The 12831-nt window shown below is 53.8% G+C and overlaps 1 protein-coding gene across 1 annotated transcript in view; it reads left to right on the forward strand.

Annotated features, from left to right (window-relative positions):
* Positions 1-1322: 1322 nt before the first annotated feature.
* SLC13A4 (solute carrier family 13 member 4) overlaps positions 1323-12831 on the forward strand; it is a 35714-nt gene continuing 24205 nt past the window's right edge. Inside the window, exons 1-2 of the mRNA XM_062198115.1 lie at positions 1323-1421; positions 5670-5798. Of these exons, the coding sequence (XP_062054099.1) occupies positions 1323-1421; positions 5670-5798 (228 nt within the window). The remainder of the gene's footprint in view (positions 1422-5669; positions 5799-12831) is intronic.

A 12831-nucleotide genomic window follows, 5' to 3' on the forward strand; every position in this document is an offset into this window, starting at 1 on the left:
CTATCTGGAAAGCAGCGTTTGAACAGCTGCCCCAGCCAGAAAGGTCACTGACGTAGGAGCTGGAGGGGCCTCTTAAATGGGCCTGGCATCTAGACTTTTGCAGGGATGCAGCAACCTTCCCATTCGTCCTAAAGGGTCTGGGGTCTTCCTTGCAGGCTCAGGCTCTCTGCTGGCTTAGGGCCTTTCTTTTCCCCCTGGAACAGAGCAGTTTTTCCTTTCTGAAACGGGAGGTTTGATATTGTACTCTGTGGCCAAAATCCTCACCCTCCACCGGGTACATCATCTTCCTAAGCAGGTCAGCAGGTGGCCTTCCCTGGGAAAGCTCTGGGGCTTATGCCCTGAGGCAAGGAAGCGGCTGGGGGAGTGGGACTATGTTTATCAGGATGGTCATCACTCCAGCCCCAGGATGTTGGAGAAACTGGAAAATAAGCTTTGCAAGCCTCCCAGGTTCTGCAGAATCAGCAGGCCCCTGCTGTGGCCAATCAAGAACTGCCTCTGGCTCATTCTTTTCAACTTGCTGATTGGCTTTGAGCAATGGGTGGGGCCACTGCCCCTGTCCTGCCTTCCCATTGGTGAAGGAGAGTTTAAGGTGGGCCTCCAGCAAGTTTTTTTGTCCTGTGACAAAAAGGAATGTCTTGGGGATTTGCTGCTGCTCTGGAGGCCTTGGCTCAAGGCAGATTCTAAGTAGGAAACCAATTGGGAGGAAAGAAAGTTGGAAAGAGTTAAGGTGTCAGGTCCTGGCCGAGACCAGCAGAAAGTCTGACAAACTCTGTGCTCGTCTTAGGGGCCAGGGCTACTACATTCTGACCCACGGCGGGCACAGGTAGGAGAGCAAACAGGTGCGCCTCCAAGCAGGCCAGCAGAGGGAGGAAGATGATGGCAAGCGCGACAAGCTCTTGGTCTTTTTAACTTTGCCAAGCTTTTCAATGACTTCTTTAAGCCCCAGCAGCAGCCGCGGAGGTGTCATTGTAACTGCTTGAGACGGCTTCCGTCGGCACCCAGAATGGAGTCACCGGACTACTAACCGAGCGAGGAGGAGCCCACGATGCCCCCGCATAGAACCCTGTCCCAGTTCCTTTTCGCCGGCCATAAAACCATGCTCATCAATCCTACCTAACGCCGAAGGCAAGGAGCCCAGGCTTTTGTGGAAACCGGGGGTGCAACTGCCCTCCTGCTCTGTCCCTGAGGCCAGAGACGGACTCTTGGGAGCCAAGAGGGGTGTAAGACGTCTCTCTGGACCGGGGCCGCCGAGCAGAGCCCGAAGCCAAGGCGGCCCGCCTGCGAGCGGCTCTGAGGGGAGCGGGAGAGCAGCCAGGGCCACCATGGGCTGGCTGCAGGGCCTGCTGCGGGCCCGGAACCTGCTGCTGGTCGTCTGTGTGCCGCTGCTGCTGCTGCCGCTGCCCGTCCTGCACCCCAGCAGCGTGAGTACCGCCCGGGCCCGGCCCAGGCGAGGGCGCGTGGGCACGTGGGCGCGTGGGCACAAGCTCCAAGGTGGAGGTTTGCGGGTTGGAGGCAATGGAAAGGTTTCCCCCGGAGAAGGCCAAAGACGTCTTCCTCCGTCTCCGTGTCCCAGTCTGCAGACCCCAGGCCCGGGCCAGGCGTGAGGTCAGCGCAGGGGCCTCACAGAGCGCTGGGCCAGCCAGGCCTCGGAGCTGGGGGCCGGTTGGGAGAGCCTGGCTTTGTCGGGGTCAACCTGGCAGCTGGAAACAGAGCCGCCCGCAGGCCCTCCCCAGAGCGGGCTGGGGGCCGAGAGGGGCTGTGGAGGCTCCTGGGGTCTGGGGTCGGGAAACGCTGAACCCCCGGGGCTCCCCAGGAACTCAGAACCGAGCTGTTGTCCGGGCCCTGCACGCGAGGCCCCTGGCTGACTCCTGTCCACTCTGTTTTCTTCTCTGTGCGGACACAGAGCGACCCCCCCACCCCCGGCACGACGGGAGAGGCCCCGCACCCCAGACTCTGGCCCTGTCTTACGCAGGGCTCATGAGAGCCAGGGAGCGACGCCTTGGCCTTGCTCCCTGGCCTCGGCCCCCTCTGGCTCCCCTTCCTCTCCTGGTCTCCTCCTCCTGTGTGGCTTTGCCCCCCCACACACACACCCCGAGCTGGCACTGCCCGGGAGATGTTGAGGACAAATGAGCTGAGACAGGCTAAACGTGTTTGCGAGAGGGAGAGAGCCTCTTCCACTTGGCTCCCGAGTCACTTGGTAACCAGGGTTATGTGAAAGCGTTAAATAGCGGGGATTAGAAGATTCTTCTCAAAAACAAGCTGGCTTAAGTCTTTAGTGGAATAAGTAGCCCAGAGTGCCAGGGAGACGCTGATTACAGCTGGGCTGGAGTTAACAGTGATTGCCACCGACTTCTCTCCTAGTCAATTTTCTACTTTGTCCAAAGGCACCTGATTGTTTTCCCTTTTTTTTTTTTTTTTTTTTTTTAATTCAATGTCAGGTTGACTTAAGGGAATGCTAACAAGATACACATTACCCACCTTATCTTTGGGGTCCTTGTCCACTGCTTGCAGGAGACACAACCCAGGTTCCTGACACATAGGATGTCTCTCATCCATCCTGGACCCCTGGCATCAAACCTGCAAATTCTGATACTTAATCTTTAAAATTCCTAGATGGATTCGCTGGCTCTGGGCTAGAGTGGGGCAGAGTGGCTGGGTAGCTGGGCGGGAGCTCCTGCTGGTTTCTCAGAGCAACAAGAAACAGCTGCACTCGACAGAGAGTCAAAATACCCTTCCCCCTGTTCTTGCAGTCCCCTGAAACCCTAGGTCCAGGCTTGCTTATCATAGTAAAAAAGAGAGTACAAGAGGGGCACCCATAACTAAACCCGTCTTCAGTATCCCCAGCAGGATACAAGTTGCACCCCAACCTGCCAAGCTAAAATTTTTTAAAAGGCCCCTTCCCTAGTTATTTTGACAGTAAAGAAATAGACACCAAGTCCCTTCCAGTGGACTGTCCTTGGCGCAGCCAACTGCAAAGAAAATGAGCAGATCCAGGCCTACATTCGCCACAAGGAAGGGAACATTGCACACAGGGATGTACTACTTTTGAATGCTCTCCTTTACTTAAAAACAGGAGCCAAAGAGAATGGATAACACTCAGGTCATTGCCCGGATACGCACCAAACCCAGTGGTGTTAATAAGGGGTTTGGGGGCTCCAGAATATTCTCCCCGGTAGATAAAAGAGAACTGTTGTCCAGCAGAGAAGTCCAAAGCAGTGCCTGCAACACTGCTTGGCAGGATGATCGGGACGCGAGACTCCAGCAACCAAACATCACAGGGTGTTGGGTTGTCCAAATACAGGCTCGCCCGTTTAATGTTGAGAAGCTTGGGAAGAGGTGGAAGGACGTTTATGTGAATTCCATGGGTGAACTAAGTGAGAAACAGCTGGAAAGACCCTCTAACGCTGTCTTTCACCCATTTTCCTGTTGGAAGGGGAGCCCAGATAAGATTGATAGTGGTTTATCCTGTTTTCTACATTGCTAGATGAAGATGGGTCCGGGGACTTCCTCCAGTAACCTATTCCAGTGCCTAATGAGAGTTATCTCTGCTTACCCAAATTCCCCTTAATTTGTGGCCCTGCAATGACCAGCATGAGAAAAACCAAGGGTTTTCAAGAGGAGATAAGGATGTCCCCATAAGGGGTAGATACTCTGTCCCATTGAGTTAAGCCCTGTCATTCTGAGTCTTCCCCAGAAAAGAGATAAGAAAAGGGAGACTCCAGTGGGCTTTGGACCCCTTGGGGGTAGTTTTATTTCTCTTCCAAATAGAGTTTTTTGGTTTTTGTGTCTGTGACCCTCACTATTGATTCTGTTGTCTTATCAGCACTTCCAAAGTGTTATCTGCTCTCTGGTCTTTCCACCCCAGAAGAAATCTCAGTGGGAGCTACAGTCAACAGTCCCTGGGCCCCAGTCCCACCTCAGACTCCAGCCCTGTAACCCATGACTGCCAGGAGAGAGCAAGGTCCCCTCAGGCCGAGCCGGGTTAATCACTCCTGCGCCCTGCTGATCACTCTGACCTTTTGTAACTTTTATGCAAGAGTTTGAGGACCCTGTTCGCAAAGCAAGGGGCTATAAATAGAACAAGACTTGTCCAGTTCCTAATCCGCAGCCAGCCTCCAAGGAGGAGGTCAGACCTGAGCCCTGACCATTTAGAACTGGAAAAAAAATCAGCTGTTCAGGGTAATCAGTGCAACCAGAGACCAAGGTGAAGGGGGGCTGGGTTCTGATGAGTGTTAGACTTGGGACTCTCTGCGCCCCTAGGCTGTGCAGCCAGCACGTTGAACGGGCTGGAGAAAATGCTGATAAATTTCCAGGCCTGGGCTTTGTGGAAGGAGGCGTCCATGGCATCAGGCGTGTGTGGAATACAGTCCACGAGCAACGAGCCCAGATCCTGCATGGAGCATGGCTCCCAGCCAGGGGCCAGTTGTCTCCTCCCCCACAAGGGATATTTGGAAAGGCCTGGAGACCTGTTTGGTTGTCCCCGCTGGGGAGACAGGGCAGGTTCTACTAAACACGTAACACTGCCCAGGACCATCTCCACCACAAGGAATTATCTGGCCCCGTATGGCCTTAGTGCCAAAGCCGAGAGGCACTGAGCTGGGAGTTCGTCCTTCTTCCTCATCCCAAATGCGAGCCCAGGTCTCGGGACCGCTGCCCTCCCCTCCCCTCCCCTCCCCTCCCACCAGGCTCCCTGCAGCTCCTCCAGCTCTCTGCTGGGACGGCCACATGTGAGGAGCCCAGCATGCCAGCTGAAGTAGGACACAGTCTGTCCGTTCTTGTCTGTTTATCCAGCTACAGTTCACTGCTAGTGAGCTGTTTCAGTGACTAGTCTGGAACACGAGGATTTAACTTCACTCATTCATTTTTGAAGCAGTGAGGCCACTTTTAAAATTCTTGCAACAGAATCCGTGTGGAATGCTGTGATTTACATGACTGATGTACCTGTAGGTCGTATAGGAAACCTGGGCTACTTTGGCTGGGGTGAGGCAGGAGAAGGCGTCTGGATCCAAGGCCCCCTGGGAGAACCCCTGAGACACACTCCAGACCCCCCCCCCCCATCCAGTGGCTGTGAGAGCAGAGTGCAGAGCCACTTTGGGGATTACATACAAATCTCACTTCCTGCTCCTCTACTTCCCCTTGGTCAGACACACATCTAATGTTACTACGTGCCCATAGCTTACGCACAGGTGCTGATCTTGGGATTGCTGATCTCAGCACTCCCATACGGACCCATCATACACGTTGATTCCAACCTCCAACTACCCCAAGAGCCACTACTGTCCCATCAACTTGACACAGCTATGTTGGGTCCCAGTCCAAGTTAGAGCTTTGAACTTCACTCTCCTACTGTACGATCTCGGGGCTGGGTGTTGGCAGTTCATCAGTCCCCACCATCCCCAGTTTCAGAAACCAGCAGAGCTGTGATAGGACCACGGTCCAGTGATCCCTAGCTGCATACTGATGCAAACCATATGCCAGGCGTGAGCCCCAAGGACCAGCCATAACACCACCCCTGCCAAACACGTGCCCAACACACCCGCCTGCCAAGTTCAGCTTGGCACCTCCCAGGGCTGCCTCCCAGCGCCCGTGTTCGAGTCTGAGGGCTTGCTGAGATTCTCGGCGGCTGTGACTGTCCCTGCGACTTAACCACTTCTTCCATCCTCTTCCAGGAGGCTGCGTGTGCTTACGTGCTGATCGTGACCGCTGTGTACTGGGTGTCCGAGGCCGTGCCGCTAGGAGCTGCAGCCCTAGTGCCTGCCTTCCTCTACCCGTTCTTTGGAGTCCTCCGGTCCAGCGAGGTTAGACCACACCCTGCTTGGGTCCCTTCCCGGCCAGTGAAAGAGGGCTCCTGGTGGAGGGAGATTCGCAGAGCACTTGAGAAGGAGGGGGCTTTTGTAACCCACTGGGACGATGCCTTGGCAGCTGCTGTGTAGGGCCTGAGTTCCTTCTCTCCAGCCCATGACTCTCATCTCCTTCAAACCGGCTCAAAACTCGCCCCTTTCAGGAAACTCCTTGATTAAACGTTTCTGACTGCTCCTCTGGTCTGAAACCTTTAGGTACTATATGATTGGCACCCATAACTAGGCTATTGTCGGTCTTTTTTGGTCTTAAAAAAAAAAAAAGATTTATTTCATTGAAAGGCAGAGTGACAGAGAGAGCGAGAGAGGCAGAGCCAGAGATTGTCCACTCCCCAAATGGCCACAACAGCCAGGGATGGGCCAGGCTGAAGCCAGGAGCCAGGAACCCCATGCAGGTGTCCCACATGGATCGGAAGGGCCCGAGGACCTGAGCCAGCATCTGTGGCCTCCTAGGGTGCATTAGCAGGGAGCTGGATCAGAAGTGGAATAACTGGGACTCTTACTGGCACTTTGATGTGGGATGCTGGTGTCCCAAGTGGTGGCCTGACCCACTGTGCCACAATGCCAGCCCGTTTCTTCAGTCTTCTGTATGTTCCTTTAGCCTGTAAACACAGAAAGGCAGGAGCCAGGCCTCCCATCTAGGGTATCTCGTTATAAATCTGAGCCCGAATGAAACAGGTACTATGTTTGTTGACAGTGATTCCTGAATCCTAATAATGTTTTTATCTACCCCTGTTTAAAAAAAAAAAAAAACTTCTGTCCCTTCTTCCCCAACTCCAAATTTCTGCATGTTCTTTCTCTGATTGCTTGTGTACCCCCTGTGTTCACTTTCTGTGGCATCCTCAGAAACTGGCAATATCCAACCCAGGTTGTGGCCAATCTCAGGGCGAACATTCTGCCGATCACAAATAGAGAAAAAGAAGAAGAGGCAGCCTGCAGCAGCTAGATGAGCAAGGATCCCGCTCGTGAACACCTGGTTCCACTTGGAGAGTCCGCTATGGCACCTGGCCTCTGCCTCCAGTTTCTGATTATGAAAACAGAATAGTAGAGGCGGACGTGAGGTTAAGGGCAGAGGCACAGAAAGAAGAGGCGAGGGAACCAATGGTTGGATGCCTACCTAGCATCGGGCCCCAAACCACAGTGTTAACATTTGTTATCTTGCACCCCCAACGATCTCTACAAGGGTAGCTTTAGTATTTCCATGCTGCAGGCGAGGAAAAAGACAACAGTTAAGAAACTTGTCCCGCATCACGAAGTAGGCAGTAGCAGAACTGGATTCAAATCCGTACCTATTAGATTTCAAGGCTTCTGCTCTTGCTTACTATTGCATAAGGAAAACACTTCATGAAGTAGTATCATGTGTTATAAATACATGGAGTTATTACTGAGAACGGTGGGCCTCTTGCTTCCTTGCTGTGAGGAAGGGAGAAGGAAGTGGCGCCTGTGGGATGCCTATAGAATTTTTTGGAAGTCTGGAGATAGAATTGGGCAATCGCTGTACTTGTCTTTCTACTGGACGGACTCAACTGACCGGATTTTTGTTCATTTCGGTCTTGGATTCCTTCTTTCCTTCCTTCCTTGAGGACCAATAGCCTCAGGTGCTCCAAAAAGGATAGGAGCCCAAAAACTCTGAATTGTGCTTTCACTCCTGAAGGGGGCACAGTCCCAGGCCTCTGGGGCCCGCGTGAAAGCTACGCTGGGACCAGAATCTCCAGTGTCCTCCTTCTTCTTTTGTAGAAAGGGAATAGGGAATATCGGGGTGTTGTGCATGCCTAAAGAGAAAACTCAACCTCAAGTATGGCTTTTCCTAGGAGAGGTATACAAACTCATTCTGCAGGTTCCTCTTTAAAACTGCAAAACTCAAAAGCCATTGAGAACAGGGTTTGAAAGTAGAAGGTGGAGAAAAAAAAAAAGGTGAAGTTAGAAATAACTGAATCCTAAATAATATTTTACAGTGAGATAACTATTCATTAAGAGACTTGACATTTGTGTTTCACTCCAGGCAAGCCCAAAGCCAACAGCATGCCTTAGCCATAAAGTGGATGATGTCTCTATTTCTCCAAGGACTGCCTTCCATGGAATCCCACGGGTGGGCCCTGTCAGCCCATAAATTGGCACAGAGATGTTGCTAGGCAACAGCCATTGAAGGTCCACCCCTTCTCACAGCCAGGAAGGGCAAACCAGTAAGCAGAGCCTGGGGAGGCAGCGGCTTGTGAGGTCAGGAGGACTTTGTGAGAGGAAAAGTAAGACTGTCGGAAGGGACCAGGCACTGCTGCCACTGGGGGAGTAAGCAGGCTTGTTCTGTCCCTTGAGGTGCAAGTCCTAATCTGTCTGTCCGCCAAGGTGGCTTTGGACAGTGATGTCTCTAGCAGTTGGGCTACACGGAGCAGCTTAGTCCAAATTTAGTCTGTTTAGCTGCCTTCTTAGCTCAGAAAGAGGAAAATGCTTGTAAGGTAGAGGATGTGGATTCTAGCCCCTTGGTAACCAGTTGACTTTGCAGAGGAAATACCTCTCCCACCACCCGTGCCCCCACACCAGCACACACTGTGTCCTACACCAGCACACACTGTGTCCTACACCAGCACACACTATGTCCTACACCAGCACACACTGTGTCCCCACACCAGCACACACTGTGTCCTACACCAGCACACGCTATGTCTATACCAGCACACGCTATGTCCTACACCAGCACACACTGTGTCCCCACACCAGCACACGCTATGTCTATACCAGCACACGCTATGTCCTACACCAGCACACACTGTGTCCCCACACCAGCACACGCTATGCCCTACACCAGTACACGCTGTGTCCCACCAGCACACACTGTGCCCCACACCAGCACACACTGTGTCCCCATACCAGCACATGCTGTGTTCACACCAGCACATGCTGCACCCCATACCAGCACACGCTACACCCCACACCAGCACATGCTACACCCCACACCAGCTCACATTGTACCCCACACCAGCACACACTGTGTCCCCACACCAGCACATGCTGTGTCCCACACCAGCCCACGCTGCACCCCACACCAGCACACACTGCACCCCACACCAGCACACGCTGCACCCCACACCAGCACACGCTGTGTCCCCACACCAGCACACGCTGTGCCCTTACACCAGCACATGCTGTCCCCACACCAGCACACGCTGTCCCCACACCAGCACACTGTGTCCCCACACCAGCGCATGCTGTCCCCACACCAGCACACGCTGTCCCCACACCAGCACACACTGCACCCCACACCAGCACACACTGTGTCCCCACACCAGCACACGCTGTCCCCACACCAGCACACGCTGTGTCCCCACACCAGCCCACGCTGCACCCCACACCAGCACACGCTGTGTCCCCACACCAGCACACGCTGTGCCCTTACACCAGCACATGCTGTCCCCACACCAGCACACGCTGTCCCCACACCAGCATGGCTCACAGGCTGGTGCTATTCAGCGGCCTTCAGTCATCTGCCAGTCCAGTTCCAATCCCCCTCTCCCTTGCCACAAGCCAGGCCATTCGTCCATCTGGGAAGGGTGTCCCCAGTTCCTTCAACTTTTAAAACCCTACTCTGTCACCGTCTTTGGTGAGGCCTTTCCAAAGACCCTTGGCAGGAGAGCCTCCTTTCTGGTCTCATGGATGCCTGGCACAGTTTCCCACACAGGCCCGTCCCAGATGAAGGCCCAGTGCCCAGACTTTCTGCTGACCACTTTCTAATTGCACTCTTTTAAAGGGTTTCTCTGCTCTCTTAAATAGAAGTTCTTGACTATAAATTAACTTTTTCTTTGGAACCTTCAACATTTCCAGGAGAAAAATATGTCCTCACTCAGGGAGTCAGTGTGGGCTAGATGATCGGACGGCCGAACAACACGAGAGCCGGCTGGAGAGCTGAACCAGAAGAATCTTGGGTAGCTTGTTGGCAGCCAGTGGGAGAGAGCTCGGATGCAAAGATACGAGGTCGCGATCAGATTTGCAGTGAGTCAGGTGGATGGCTAGCTAATGTATGGTGACAGGATCCGCGTTGACAGGATGAGACCATGGACTGACAGAATGAAGCTGAATAATGATTCATGTAAACGGCTCTTGGCGTTCAGCTAAGCACAGGCTCTGTGTGAGCCATCCCAGTCTAATGTGGCTGCCAGCGTGTTGAGGATTTATCATGCGCCAGGCACCGTGGGAGGTCATTTACACACACTGTATCATTTCGTCCTCTGTGAAGGAGCTATTGGGTGCGCCTTCATTCTGCAGAGTAGGATGCTGAAGTTCAGAGAGGCTGAGTAATTTACCCAACGTTACACAGCTAGGAAGTGGCGAAGCCAGGACTGGAACCCCAGATTATAGGATTCCTGAATAGGAGCTCTTAGCCGCTGGGCTATACAGACCACAGCCGCAACTGAATTAATAAACCATGTGTTCAAAGTATCGCACTCTGCATTTGGAGCTCATCCAGAAGTGGCCAGGATGTCCAGTGTCTGGAAACAGACACAAGAGGAAAGAAGGGAATTAAAGGGGATGTGGTTGCTGGCTTCTGTAGCTCTAGGTGCACCAGGCTCAAAGGGTCAAACCAGAAACAAAGAGCCAAAGCAGTGCAAGGGTGCTCCCATTCGGTGTAAGGGGGTGACTTGTCCCAGGCAATCCTGGTGCTCCTGGCCCTGGGGCTCGAGCCTAAGGACCGTGTCAGAGATGAACTCTGTGCCTCGGGAGATGGGCTGGACTTAGGATGCCCCTGGTGATCTGCCTGTGAGTGTGCAGCCGCTGCTTCGTCTGCTGGTGCGCAGAGCTTGTTTGGGCTGGAGTTTGAGTTGTACTTGCCTATAGGCTGGTTTTTAAGTTTGGTATTTTGTCTTGGCTCCACTGTGGCTCTCACTGCTGTCATTCTGTCGTCCTCTAAGCCCCTCCAAATGTATTGATCACATGATTATGGCTGGGCACAGCCCCCTTGTCAATCAAGTTAGCTAACGTTTCCTATAGGAGGGCGTAGAGGTGGGGGCCAGAGGGCTCTGCGGCAGAGTGAGGAGCTTGGTTTGCATGCTGGGGCTTGGGTGGCTCTCCAGGAAGCCAGGATCAGGAACCACTTCCGGTAGCAATCACAGGTGCTCCCTTTCTCTTTTACGTGCACACGTGTGTACATGCACACACACAGTCACACTCACCCTGGGCCCCACCAGCTGTCTCAGCGGCCCTGCACCGCAGGCCTCCGGGCCAGTCTCATTCAGATTCTAGCTCCTGCCAGCGCGAGGGAGAGCAGAGGCAGCTCCCGCTGGGATAACAAACGGCATCAGCAGCCACATGAGCTGGAGTCCATGTCCGGCACCTGCTTCCCTGCAGGCTCCTGCCCCTGCTGACCTGCTGGATCCCTGCCCGCTGCCCAGACCCCGGGCTGCCTCTGTTTGTCTAAACCAAGGCCATTTCAGGGCCCACTCTCTGCTCTGCTTTTCTGGCCCCCGCTCACTATGGGAGCGGACCCTTCTCCCGCCTGCAAGCTGTGGGGCTGTAGGCTGAGCCCAGGCTGCACACCGCTCTCAGGCATCCAGACACAGCCCAGGGCTGAGTTCCATGCCCAGGGCTTATGTAGGAATCTACAGATCTCACCGTGAGACCAAGCTCCTGTCACTGTTGGACCAGCAGCCCCCTTGCCCCAGGTTCAAATCCCAGCCCCTGCCTCAGCCTCCCCCAGCCTCAGAGAAGAAACTGAGGCAGAGAGGGAGGTACGAATCAGTGTCACCCACAGGCAGGGGCTGGACTGGCTTCTGGGTCTCTTCTGTAGACAGCCCCAATGTAGAGTTGGTAAAGAATTATTTCTAAGCCACAAAGCCTTTTCTTTCAACCAGATCTTGATGGAAGACTTGATGTTGAAAACATGAAAGGGCAAGCTGGACTCTAACTGGGAATGGGGGCCCAGAGCGCTGGCTACCTCAACACCCCCCTTCCTACAGGTAGCCCCTGAAGTGGTCCCGGCAGTGGACAGGATTTGAAAGCCTCTGTGCTCGGGAATGCACAGGCCAGGAGAAGGGTGTCTGAGCCCACCCGGAAACCACATTCCTGCCCCAGGGAAAGGTGGAGGGGCAGGCACATCCGCCTGGCCCCACTGCTTACTCACTGGCTGCAGGGGCATGGTGTGTGGCTCCAGCCCCAGCAGGGCCTGGCTCGGTGCTGAGAGGGAGTTGGCCCAGGTGTCCACTCCAGTGGTCCAGGGGATTTCACTGCAAAATTGTTCAGAGGAACCACTGAAGCCTCTACGTATGTCCATTGCCCAAGGCCATCCTTTGTCTCCCAGGGGGCTGCAACCCCCTTTCCCCCAACTGACTTGTGCGGCCAGCACTGGTTTCTGAGGGACCTGTCTGGTGCCACCAACGCCCATGTCAGCAGGTCAGACACAGTCAGAGGCATGCCTCCTGCAGCTCTCTGGCTCAGAGAAGGGACAGGGATTCTTGGCCCCAACATGAGCAAACAGAGTGGAAATACAGACAGAGAGGGGGCAGGTCCGAGCCCGTGGAGTAGGGTAGAACCGAGTTTCAGATCTGGCTTTCTGACTAACTAGTGCTGAGCAGCTCGTGTAACCTCTCCTGACTGCCGCTTACTGATCTGAAAAGTGAGACAGAAATATCTTCCTCATGGGGATTAGATTTTACGCTATCCTGGATGGTACACGATTTAAAACTTGTGAATTGTTCATTTCTAGAACTTTCCATGTAATATTTTTGGACCACAGTTGACTGCAGGTCACTGAAACCTCAGAAAGTGAAACTGTGGATAAGAAGGAACGAGATAATTCTGTGTCCAAGAAGGTGGTACTGTTGAGAGCTCACCTCTCCCTGGGATCACTGCCCTTCTCTCACGATGAACCGGTCAGCGACAAGACCACACTGGCCAGTGTTGCTGTCAGCAGGGGCTGGGCAAGCTCTCTCAATATGGTCACCTTTTGCTTAAGAATTTTGGAGGAATGTCTGTCCTTTGTTCCCTC

The sequence above is a fragment of the Lepus europaeus genome, chromosome 1 (genome assembly GCF_033115175.1).
Source record: "Lepus europaeus isolate LE1 chromosome 1, mLepTim1.pri, whole genome shotgun sequence".
Taxonomy (NCBI): Eukaryota; Metazoa; Chordata; class Mammalia; order Lagomorpha; family Leporidae; genus Lepus; species Lepus europaeus.